We start from the raw sequence: 13,145 nt of genomic DNA on the forward strand, positions 1-13,145 counted from the left end.
AGCCAAGGCTTGCCCCGCATCATTGGAGAGTCTCTGTGATTTTTCAGATCCGCCCATAGCTCTTTTCTTTCCGACACCTCATTTGCAGCATATACAAAAGAGCAGATGAACTCCTCCTCTGCGCCATCCAATAGAAAAGAACATGTAATCATCTGATCGCTTTTGAAACAGGGAGTAACCCTTACTCTTGGGCTCCAAATTACCCATATTCTTCCAAGTCGGTTGTGTTCGTAATTGGTCAAAGAGGACCATTCTGGAAATACCGTAGACAGAATCCGAGTTGCCTTAGCTTCTTTAACCCTTGTTTCTAAAAGACAACCAAATGTGAAGTTTCCTTCTCTAACTCACTTTTTCACCACTGTATGCTTAGTTTTTTTTTATTAAAACCTCTAATGTTGCAGAAAAATCCAGACATTATTGGTTTTTGGAGGTCTTCTTTTTCCTATTAGAAACAGAGGGGTTATCCCCTTGTTTTTGAACAGACATGTTTGAGAGATATTTGTGCTTGTCTTTAGACCCTCGGGGAAGAGACTGTCGAATCTCTGCTGCCTGTGGACCATGACTAACCACTTTATCCCTTGTTTGAGTTTTCTCAATTACTTCAACTTCAATCCCCTGAGAATCTTCTTCTGAGAGCCTTACAGCATTTACTTCCTCCTCTTCTTCATTATATGTTCCCTCAACTTCAGTTTCAGCATTTTCTACTTCCTTTCCCACTTGTTCCAAATCCATATTATCATTTTGTCTTGTACCCTCCCTATCTTCCTCGTCAGTAGGGCTCAGAAGAGCAAAAGGTGATTTGGATTTTTTCTCTTGAAATATTTTCACATCTGTTTGCTCTTTAAATTTTTTTTTTAAGTTACACTAAATCTCAAAATCCTATCAAAATTCAACTAAAATTAAAATCATTAAAGTTAAATTCAAATCGCAAAAACCTGCGACAAAGAAATGAACCACATGTGAATACATACGTGTTCAAGACGCATAATAAACCCTAGCTGTGACCCGCATGTGAACCGTCACTGTTTTCGAAGAATCATGATTATAGAGCTCCATTGATAAGATATATATATATATTTTTTTTTTTTTTTTGGTTACTTTCAGTTGAAAGCTATCCTCATCTTCTTACGCGTGTCAGAGAAAATGGTTAAACTATCTTATCTTTAAGACTGTTGGTTTCTCTTCCACTCTGTATTCTCCATCTCCGGTTGCTTTGCTTCTCCTTGGCTATTAATCTGAAAGAGACGACGCCGTGTAAACTGAGTTTTGAAATAACTCAAGAGAAAATGGTGTAAGAACGTGACCGTCCGTGATAGTATGTGATTATTAGCTGAGATTTGATCAATTCAATGCCAAGTGATCGACGTATTATAATTTATAAATAAATCATTGTATTAATGTCCAATGTTCAAAATCAAGCCATCTTCGTGCAGACCAACGAACTGAGAGTTTCTTCTACACCAAGAAACGCCGTGTGGTGTTTTGACGGAGAAGTTACGCCGTCACGGTGGTTTCGTATTACTTAGAAGGTAATTTTAATAGCTCTTCTCTGCTTGTTTATTTTTTTTATTCGTGGAGATCTTGAGTTGACTTTCTGAGAAGTTTTCTGATTTACATGTCAATTATCAGACTTAGGCATTAGAAATGGATGGTGAAACCGCTGTGAAAGAGAATCAAAGGAACTTCGATAGGTTAAGCAATCTACCTGATTCCTTGCTATGCAAGATACTCTCTGACTTTCCAACCAAGGAATCTGTTTGCACCAGCGTTTTATCAAAACGTTGGAGAAATCTCTGGTTAAATGTTCCAGCACTGGACTTAATTTTCAGAAAATTCAGAGATGAAAACGTATTTGTGAGTTTCATGGATAGGTTTCTGTGTTCTGAAAATGAGTAACACTTGGAGAGATTCAAGCTGAAATATTGGGTTCATGTGCATGATGCATCTCGTTTCAAGCCATGGATCGACGCAGTTACTAGGCGTAGGATTCTTCCATCTATTTATTCATGTGAGAGATTGGTCAACTTAAATCTCCACTGTGTCTTCCTTGGAATATCCTGAATCTGTATTCTTGCATTGTGTCAAGATTATTCATCTAGAGATGGTCATCTACGATGATGATTCGACTCTGGAGACTTTAATATTAAGCTGTCCTGTTCTCGAAGAGTTAACCATATTCCGTGATCCCAATGATTCTCTGGAAGAAGCTGTGCATGTGCGTTCACAGTCACTAAAGAGCTTAAAAATAGATCGTAAACGTTGGGAAAGTGATGGTCATTTTGTTGTAGCAATTGATGCTCCAGTACTTGAGTGTATGTCTCTCGGTGATCTCCTGTCTGACAGCTTCATAATACACAATATTGGTCCCTCTGCAAAGGTAGACATTGATGTTCTCTTTAATGTGGGGTACGGTGAACCAATGGAGCCAGATGATTCTTCCAAGATAATGACACGTAAATTTCTAACCGGGTTATCTACAGTCAGCGACATGACCATCTCTGCTGACACTCTAAATGTAAGTATATACATGGTAATTGATTCAATTAGCATTACGCTTGTACACTTTTGTTAGTGAACTCATGTTTGTTTTTCTATCCCTCGCTGTGCAGGTTATTCATGATTACTGTGAAATGGAACAGCTCCCTCAGTTCTCCAACTTGTCTTGCTTGCATGCTTGCTTCGAAGACACTTCGTGGGAAATGTTGCCAACCTTCCTTGAGAGTTGCCCAAATCTACACTCTGTCGTCCTGGTGCGTCTCAATTACTCATGCTTTCATGTAAACCACACTGAAATCTATGTTAACTCAAAACTCCTCTCGGGTTGTATTGTATCAGGAATTCGCTTATCTTCCAGAGAATGAGCAGGTTGACCTTTCATCAGTACCGCAATGTTTCCAATCATCTCTTGAGTTTGTTTACCTGAAGACACCTTACGTTGTAAACATACAAAAGGAAGGGAATCCACTCACGGGAACAACGAGTAAGATGAAATTAGCAGAATACTTTCTTAGTAAACTCATGTTGTTTTCTATATATATCCCTTGCTGCACAGATTATTCATGATTACGGTGAAATGGAACAGCTGCCTCAGTTCTCCAACTTGTCTTGCTTGCATGCTTGCTTCCAAGATACTTCGTGGGACATGTTGCCAGCCTTTGTTACGTACAAGCTTCCTTAGGAGAGAAGAAGTAGATAATATCAAAATATCTCTTATTAATTAAAATGCTCATTTACATGTATATATAGTCAGCTATACAATTGATATTAAACCAATTAATCTAACCAAACCACTAAACCGGTATACATAAACCAATAGGCCCCCTCAAGATGAGTTTCCAAAGATATTGTGAAGACTCATCTTGGACATAAGATGATTAAATTGTTGAGGGAACAAAGGTTTGGTCATAATATCAGCTACTTGATCTGCTGTGCGCAGATGGAGACTCTTGAGGACCTTCCTATCAAGCCATTGCCGAACAAAGTGACAATCATTCTCTATATGTTTGGTTCGCTCATGAAAAACTGGATTCGTGGCTATGTAAATTGCTGCTGTGCTGTCGGAGAAGAGGATAGGAGTCTGAGTTTGAGGAACCTTCAGATCATTCATCAGCTTGATAAGCCAAATCATCTCCTTAGAAGCACAATTTAAAGCCCGATACTCTGCTTCAGCTGAGGAGCAAGAGACTGTATCATGTTTCTTTGAGCGCCAAGAGATCAAGGAGTCACCAAGAAACATTGAAAGACCTGTAGTAGACCGCCTGCTGTCTCGACAAGTTGACCAATCAGCATCAGCAAATCCTTTTAGAGACAAATCAGGAGATGCAGAGTAAAAAAGTCCTTGAGAGGAGTTGTTGTTGGTGCAGAAGAGAACTGACACAATTTGTTAACGGCAAATGTGATGTCAGGGCGTGTGATGGTCAAGTACATCAACCTACCAACAAGACTCCGGTACCGATCAGGCTCATCAATCAGATTTTCATCCTTCAAAGCGAGATGCAAGTTTGGTACCATAGGTGTAGAAGTAGGTTTGCATCCCAACATGCCAGTAGAAGTCAACATCTCCAAAGCATATTTGCGTTGACATAAAGAGATGCTTTGGCTTGTACGAGCAATTTCCAAACCCAAAAAGTATTTAAGGACACCAAGATCTCGAAGTTTGAATTGTTGTGAAAGATCATGGATTAACTGCCAGGAATGTGAAGCACTTGACCCAGATACAATGATATCATCAACATAAACCAATACAGCAAGGAAGTGACCATCATTTAATGATTTCAAGAAGAGTGTATGATCACTTGTGCCTGTTGTGAACCCCAAACGAGATAATGCAGCAGAGAATTTAAGAACCCATTGGCGGGAAGCTTGTTTCAAACCATAAATAGATTTCTTCAAGCGAAAGACATCAGTTTTAGCCAATGTGATACCTTTCCTCTCTGCATATCCATCTGGTATCTTCATATAAATTTTTTCATCTAAGTCTCCATTCAGAAACGCATTTGAGATATCAAGTTGATGAAGAAACCAATTCCTTGATGCTGCAACTTTCAATAAGAAACGAACTGTCGTGAGCTTAGCCACAGGTGAGAAAGTTTCAGTATAATCCAAACCTTCCTTTTGAGTAAAACCTTTAGCAACCACACAAACTTTGTCTCTCAAGAGTGCCATCTGCATTATACTTCAAAGAATACAACACCTTACATCCAACTGCTTTCTTCCCAGCCGGTAAGGTAGCCATCTCCCACGTTCCTGTTGATTCCATTGCTCCAAATTCTTTATCAGCCGTCTCACACCACTCTTTAGAGTCCTTTGCCTCAGAATAAGATTAAGGAATTGGGATTTTGGTGATGCTATTGACAAAAGATAAGTAGGAAGGAGACAATTTTGAATATGAAAGGAAAGATGAAATGGGATAAGTGATGTTTGAATCAAAATTGTAACAATGATAATCCTGCAAGTGAGCAGGTTGTTTGCGTGTGCAAGAAGAAATTTGTGATGGAAGATTAGAAGACGGAGAAATTTGTGATGAAACTGGTGATTGATCAGTACCTGAGGACAAAGGAGAAGATGGTGTGAAGAGTTTCAAGCTGTCATCTGATGGTTGAGCGGAGGCAAGCGGAAAGATATCTTCATGAAAGATGACATTTCTTGAAACTGAAATCTTGTGTCTCCAGATCCCAGAGCTTGTAACCTTTGACGCCAAAAGGATAACCCAATAGAACACAAGCCTTTGATCTCGGCTGAAACTTTTTTCTACCCTTTGGTGAAGTTGAACCATAGCACAAGCAACCATATGTTCTCATCTGATCATAAGCAGGAACCTTACCGGTGAGTATCTCAAATGGAGTTTTGTTACCAATCACTGGAGATGGAGTTCGATTGATGACAAACACTGCAGTTAAGATACTATCTCCCCAATACTCAAGAGGCAGTTGAGACTGAAACATGAAGGCTCTTGCAACGTTTAACAGGTGATGGTGCTTACGTTCCACTACAGAATTCTGTTGGTGTCTCAGGACAAGAATGATACGAGATGATGCCCTTTTCTTAAAAGAAAGAAGAGAATTTTAACTCAGGTGCGTTGTCTGATCTGACTGCCTTAATTCTCACGTTATACTGATTTTCAACTTGAGCAACAAACACTGGAAACACCTTAATAACCTCATCCTTTGTTCTTATTAAATAAAAACAAGTAGCACAAGAATGATCATCCACAATAGTCAAAAATACTTGTATCCATCCACTGTCTCAACCGAAAATGGTCCCCAAACATCAATATGAAAAAGCTCAAAGTTTGAATTACATATGTTGTTTGGAGAAGGAAATGAAAGCTTCTTCTGCTTTGCCAAGTGACAAATATGGCAGTAGGAGTTTCCTTTATTCTTCTGCTTCATAGTTTCTATATTATCAGCAATCAAGTCAAGCCTCGAGTAAGAAGCATGACCCATTCTGTTGTGCCATGTACCAATGTCCACCACTGCATTCACTCTCACAGAAGCTTCTTTGATATCCAGCACATACAGATTCCCAACTCTTCTACCCTGTCCAATCATCGAGCCCTTGGTATGATCCTGTATTTCACAAGTAGAGGGATCAAATATAACTCTTGAGCCAAGATCAGTCGTTAACGAGCTTATGCTGATGAGATTCAAGCGAAACTCTGGGATAAACAGAACATTCCGAAGTAGAATGTGTTCCTTTATTTGAATGTTACTAACGCCACTGATCTTGATCATAGAGCCATTAGGTAGATTCACAGAACTAGTAATGTTCATATCCAATGATACAAAAAGTTCTTTATCGTGGAAAACATGATGAGTAGCCCCAGAGTCCAGAACCCATGTACCATTATTCATAATGTTCTGTGATACAGTAAGAATACCGATGAAGCAAAATGTAGATTGGGAGAAATTGATACCAGGAATCTCATTGGTATTCTGAGAGGTAGATGCTTCACCCTGAGTTGAGACGTGTGTGTTCTGAAGTTGAGAGCTGAACAAAGCGATGAACTGCTGAATCTGGTCTTTAGAGAGATTACCAATTAAGTTGTCAAGAGATGGAGACTTCACGTCAGGTTTAGTAGAGGTAGGAACCGCAGGAGTGACAGAAGGTGATTTCTGAAACTTCTCAGGTGTTTTGCCTCGTGGAGTGTAACCTGGAGGAAATCCATGCTTCTTGTAACATCTCTCCGCAATGTGACCAACTTTGTTGCAGAACGAGCAAATAGGTTTGTCTTTGTGAGCTCCCGTTTGAACATAGCACACACTCGAAGGTAAAACTGAAGTCTCAGACACCTGAAAAGCAGCAGGTGAAATGGCAGTCGCAAAACCCTTCTGACTGTCATCTTGATCAAGGATGTTATAAACTTCAGTGAGAGAAGACAGAGTCTTCTTCATTATTATCTGACGGCGAATCACAGCATATGATTCATTGAGTCCTGCCAAAAACTTCACAATCTTAGTACGCTCAGCTTTTAGATGGAGCCGAGCTGCTTTCCCACACGTACAAGGATCATCAGCTTCTTCACAACTCTCCAAACTACTCCACAAAGTCTTTAGCTTGGTGAAGTAATCAGAGAGGGAAAGAGAGCCTTGACGCAGATCCTGTACCTCATGCGTGAGGTTGTAAGTTCGTGGCAAGTTCGTCATATGGAATCTACTGTGAAGATCACGCCAAACATCAGTAGCATCATTCAAACGCAAGATACTACGATAGATCTGAGTTGATATCGAGTTAAGAATCCAGGACTTAACAAGGCTGTTACAACGAGACCAAAAGCGAAAGTTTAGATCAGATTCAAGAGGACGTAATATCGATCCATCTACAAAACCAATTTTATTCTTTGTATCAAAAGCAATCTTCATCGCAGCTTCCCAATCATCAAAGTTAGATCCATCAAGTTTGATAGAGATCAGAAGCAAACCAGGATGATCGGAAGTATGCATGAAGAACGGAGAGTGGATCGAATTAGCATGTTCAACACCAACAAGAGCTCGCAACGCCTGAGGATCCGGACCAGAGATAGCCGGAGAAGCGATCGGAGCTGCGCCAGTTGAAATACGGTTCGATCGACGTAGAATCTTTTTCACTGACACCATCGAAGCTTGATTATCGACGGAAAACGAGCTCGAGCAAGCAAAATCGCAAGATAATCGAGCTCAATGTTAGCTCTGATACCATGTTACGTACAAGCTTCCTTGGGAGAGAAGAAGTAGATAATATCAAAATATCTCTTATTAATTAAAATGCTCATTTACATGTATATATAGTCAGCTATACAATTGATATTAAACCAAGTTATCTAACCAAACCACTAAACCAGTATACATAAACCAATAGCCTTCCTAGAGAGTTTCCCAAATCTACACTCTCTCGTCCTGGTGAGTCTCATTTTAATCATGCTCTCATGTTAAAAACACTCAGATTTATTATTATAGATAAACTCAAACTCAAAACTCCTCCGATCCTCGGGTTATATTTTTTATCAGGAATTTGATTGTCTTACGGAGATGGAGCAGGTTGAACTTTCATTAGTGCCACAATGTTTCCAATCATCTCGTGTTTGTTCACCTGAAGACACCTTACCTTGTAGACATACAAAAGGAAGAGAGGCAACTCAGGGGGAAATCAAGTAAGATGAAATTAGCCAAATACTTCCTAGAGAATGGTGCAGCTCTCAAGAAACTGACTCTAACGGAGAGTTTCTGTACCATCATTAACCAAATCTAATCTATTCCAAGACTCTCTAAGGGGTGTGAAGTTGTCATGGACTGGAGTTGAGACAGGAAAACGGGTTGATAGATAAATCCCTATCTAGAATCCACCTATTATCGATGACGATCTAAAGGCAAGAGAGATCATCTTGAAGATGCTGGATTCGTGTGACGATGATGATAGATGATGATGGTAATGATAGTGAGACTGGAGGAGGAAGATAATATTTTGATTGATTTCTCAGTATAGCGGGTACATAAAATGTTTGTGAACCGGTTTGGCTCTAGTAAACCGAAATGCATAAATAAAATCTCTTTTTTTTTTTGAAATGGCTTTCTACACAAATAAAATCTTTAAACCATAATTCCTGTCACAGGAGTGGTCGAGCCAACTTTGTTTATGATATTTGTTCTCATTTGACATAACATACTCACGTCCTAAATTTCTAGTGTATTCACGATCAGAGCTAACATTCTCAATTGATTTTATTTATTTTAATAGCCGCATTCAGGCGACTACGTGAACAACGCTCCCTGCCATGTGGGCGACGTCTCATAAATAATAAATAAACAATTGTACGTGAGACTTGACCGTCGGTATTATGATATTATTTATGAAGTGTTTTTTAAAATATTATTTAAATGTCACTATCATATTTATTCTTTTTGAAAAGGCTTAAGTATCTGATTTTTTTTTTTGTGCAACAAGTAGCTGGATATATAAAATATGAAACTAGGTAACTAAATAGACATATTGATACATTAGTAAATTCAGAAAATTATATTTCCCAAATAATGTTGAAGAGATACACTATTCTTTTTCATTATATATTGTTTCTTAAGTCCTAAGAACACCTTCAAAAATGAGTATTAGAAAAAATTATAAATATTACAAAAATAATAATAATTAAATTAAGAGAGAGAACGCGAAAAGTTCTAAACTTTAGAATTTTTTATGGTTTTTTATTGATAAATTAAGAGAATGCAGACTTCTTCCCAAATATCCTTCGTTTAGATATATATATTAAACGACAAATTAGGTGAGTAACATTGATTTTGATATAATTCAATGTTAGACTCTTTGAATACATTTTATCCGGTTTTATCCTTTTTCATAACAATTAGCCAGATGCATTTTTAAAGTAAGTCACATGGTGTTTTTTTTATGTGGCATATAAACTCCCTATTAACAATTATATAACTATACAGAATTTGTAGCCTAACTGTGTTTAACACATATGATGTAAGAGTACGTTGCGAGATGAGTGGATAATAGTTGTACGCGTTTCAGAATAGATGTTAACGTAATGAAGAATCGAACTTGTAGCCAATACTATTCCATATAGTGAAATAGCATAGATCATGAATTAAAGTTCAACGCATATGTATTGTCATGTTACCCAACTGGCAATCCTAAACGTAAATAAAATGAACCCTATCAACTAAGCACTAGACCATACACGGAAATGTAAACTCTAATTCAATGTCAATTCAAATCTTCCTTAAACTAAACTCAAATTTTGAAATAACAAACAAATTCATTTTCATTCAACATGAGTCATGTAGAATAGATAAAGTGAAAATATAGTTGCAATCTAAAGACGATCTACCATTTTTCTCAAACTTATCAAGTAATCATTGAACCCTATCAACTAAACACTAAACCCTACATGGAAATGTAAACCCCAATTCAATGTAAACCTCAAACTTCCGTAACTAAACATAAATTCATCCCTAAACCGACCACGGGATTATAAACTAAACCCTAGCTACTAATCACTATACCCTATACAGAAATATATACCCTAATCTAATGTCAACTCAAATCTTCGTATAAACTAAACCCACATTTCGAAATGCCAAACAAATTCATTTCTATTCTACATGAGGCATACATAATAGAAAAGGTAAAAATATAATTGCAATCTAAATACAATCTACCATTTTTTTTTTAAATGTTGTTATGCATATGGCTTCATGGAACGTGATAATGGTTGCCCCAATCGTCCAAAAACTATACCTTATCAAATAATCACTAAACCCAACATGGGAATATAAATCCTAATTCAAAGAAAAATATTTTTCATTCTATGTATTTCAGATTTTATGTGTTTCAGATGAAATAGAAACAAGAAATATGTACTTTTACAGATTAACTGTAGGATATATAAGCTGACGTGTACGGATGAAAGCAGTGATGACGTATTTTATATAATAAATGACCAATAGCTGGTTACAATTATTCTACATGAAATAGTAGCCACTGATGGGAGAGAATTACGGAAGATATTTTTTTTCTTTTATTTTAATTATAAATTTTTATATTTATTTTTCTGCAGGTTTTATCAGTTGGAGGAAAGGACAATACCGTATTATTATAGAAAAATAACGCCGTGTATATAAATGTTAGGAAAATTAGTTAGACAGTAAATTATTTTTTTTTCATGCCCAATTTCCCATTATGAATCATCTTGTTGCCTAAAAAAAAGCCTCGTTCATGCCATGTGGCCTGTGGGCAACCTAACATAAATTATAAATAAATAAGAGATAATTGTATGTGCGATAATAAATGGCGCTTTTCAATTAGTGTCCAATGTTTTAAATACAGCCATCTTCGTGCAGACCGACGAACTGAGTTTCTTCTTCATCCTCACCGAGAAATCTGTGTGGCGTTTTGCCGGAGAACTTGTTTCTATCTTACTCAGAAGGTAATTTCAGTAAGTCATCTCTGTTTTGATTTTATTTTTATTCATGGAGATCTTGCGTTGACTTTTTGCTAACTTTGCGATCACCAATTTACATGGTAAATATCAAATTTAGGTATTAGACATGGATAGCGAAACCTATGTGAAAGAGAATCGAAGGAGCTACGACAGGCTAAGCAATCTACCTGATTCCTTGCTATGCAAGATACTCTCTGACTTCTCCACCAAGGAATCGGTTCGCACCAGCGTTTTATCAAAACGTTGGAGAAATCTCTGGTTGAATGTTCCAGTACTGGACCTAGATACCAGAACATTCTCAGATGATGATGTCTTTGTGAGTATCATGGATAGGCTTTGTTCTGAAAATCAGCAACGCTTGGAGAGATTCAAACTGATATATCAGTTATACGAGCATGATGAATCTCGTTTCGAGTCTTGGATCGATGCTGTGACTGGGCGTAGGATTCTTCATCTCAATGTTTATAATGAGTTTGACGATGATGATACGTTAGTTAAGATGCCTCCATCTCTCTATTCATGTGAGAGATTGGTCAACTTGAGTCTCCGCTGCGTGTACTTGGATCATCCTGAATCTGTAACGTTGCCTTGTGTAAAGATTATGCATCTAGAGAAGGTTATATACGCTTGTGATTCGACTCTAGAGACTTTAATATCAACCTGTCCAGTTCTTGAAGAGTTAACCATAGTCAGTGACTACAATGATTCTCTGGAAGCTGTGCGTGTGCGTTCCCAGTCACTAAAGAGCTTCAATATAGATTGTGAGCGTGACGAAAGTGAAGGTCATGTTGTTGCAATTGATGCTCCAAGACTTGAGTGTATGACTCTCAATGATCACAGGTCTGATAGCTTCATAATACACGGTATTGGTCCCTCTGCAAAGGTAAACATTGATGTTAGCTTTAATGGGGAAGATGATGAGCCACTGGAACCAGATGACTCTTCCAAGATTATTATGCTCAGTAAATTTCTAACCGGGTTATCTACCGTCAGCCACATGACCATCTCTGCTGACACTCTAAATGTATGTATAAATATACATGGTTGATTCATTTACAAGAGCATTACGTTTGTACAATTTCATTTATCACATCTCAGTGAACTCATGTCTTTTTTTTCCTCGATGCACAGGTTATTCATGATTACTGTGAAATGGAACAGCTACCTAAGTTCTCCAACTTGTCTTACTTGGAAGCTTGCTTCCAGGACACTAAGTGGGAGATGCTACCAGCCCTCCTTGAGAGTTGCCCAAATCTACACTCCGTCATCTTGGTGCGCCTCCTCTCACATAAACCACACTGAGATTTATTATGATAACCCTTAAATCAAACTCCTCACTGGTTATATTTTTTTTTCCAGGAATTTGATTGTCTTACAAAGACCGAGCAGGTTGATCTTTCATTAGTGCCACAATGTTTCAAATCATCTCTTGAGTTTGTTCAGCTGAAGACAATTGATGGTGTAGACACAAGAAAGAATGAGACACCACTCGGGGGAACACCAAGTAAGATGAAATTAGCAAAATACTTCCTAGAAAATGGTGCAGCTCTCAAGAAACTGACTCTAAGGGAGAGTTTCTGTACCTTCATCAACCAAATCAAATCTATTCCTAGACTCTCTAAGGGGTGTGAAGTTGTCATGGATTAGTTGAGCCAGCTTTGTTTTCTTACTATATTGCTCTCGTTGTGCTTTGTTAAAATTCACTTTTTCTTTCTTTCGTGGTATACATTGTTTATTTTTAGTTTTTCAAGTTGGAGGAAGATATTATTGAGTTGTCTCAACACAAACCATTTTTATTCGCGATGAAAGTGACGATAAAGGCTTATTTGGATCATGGATGTTATTCGTGTTTTCCTTTTTCCTTTTCCCTTTTTCCATTTATCATTATATTTTATATAATAAAACACTCATAAAGTTCAAATATTCCAGATCTTAGTTTTAGATTTCTGTGTTGCTCTTTAAAAATGTTTAAAATTACACAAAATCTCTAAATCCTATCAGTATCCAACTAAAATTGAAATCCATGATTCCATAATCTCTTTCTTGAGAAACGTCCAAATCTAAAATCTCTTGTCATGGTTAGTATTTCTCTTGTTAACCAACTAAAGTAACCTTAGATTCTGAACCTGTCACATATAAACTAACTAACTAACTTGTCTTCTTTTGTTATCTGTACTTTGCAGGAGTTCTAAATTATAACTAGATTTTGATT

General features: G+C 37.5%; 1 protein-coding gene and 1 pseudogene across 2 annotated transcripts; both read left to right on the top strand.

Moving 5' to 3' along the window:
* The first annotated feature begins 1,644 nt into the window (after positions 1–1,644).
* LOC106344419 lies at positions 1,645–8,277 on the top strand (annotated as a pseudogene).
* Positions 8,278–10,813: 2,536 nt separating this feature from the next.
* On the top strand, positions 10,814–12,747 carry LOC106293656 (F-box/FBD/LRR-repeat protein At1g16930-like). 2 transcript variants are annotated; one of them, XM_013729326.1, is made up of 4 exons: positions 10,814–10,927; positions 11,031–11,957; positions 12,065–12,205; positions 12,293–12,747. In XM_013729326.1, exons 2-4 carry the CDS (start codon positions 11,040–11,042, stop codon positions 12,578–12,580), a joined length of 1,347 nt encoding a protein of 448 aa, XP_013584780.1. In that variant the 5' UTR covers positions 10,814–10,927; positions 11,031–11,039; the 3' UTR covers positions 12,581–12,747. The 2 variants fall into 2 exon arrangements, with proteins under 2 accessions (XP_013584780.1, XP_013584779.1); XM_013729325.1 differs by having other exon boundaries at positions 10,814–10,918.
* The last annotated feature ends 398 nt before the right edge of the window (positions 12,748–13,145 follow it).

The sequence above is a fragment of the Brassica oleracea genome, chromosome C5, assembly GCF_000695525.1.
Source record: "Brassica oleracea var. oleracea cultivar TO1000 chromosome C5, BOL, whole genome shotgun sequence".
Classification (NCBI taxonomy): Eukaryota; Viridiplantae; Streptophyta; class Magnoliopsida; order Brassicales; family Brassicaceae; genus Brassica; species Brassica oleracea.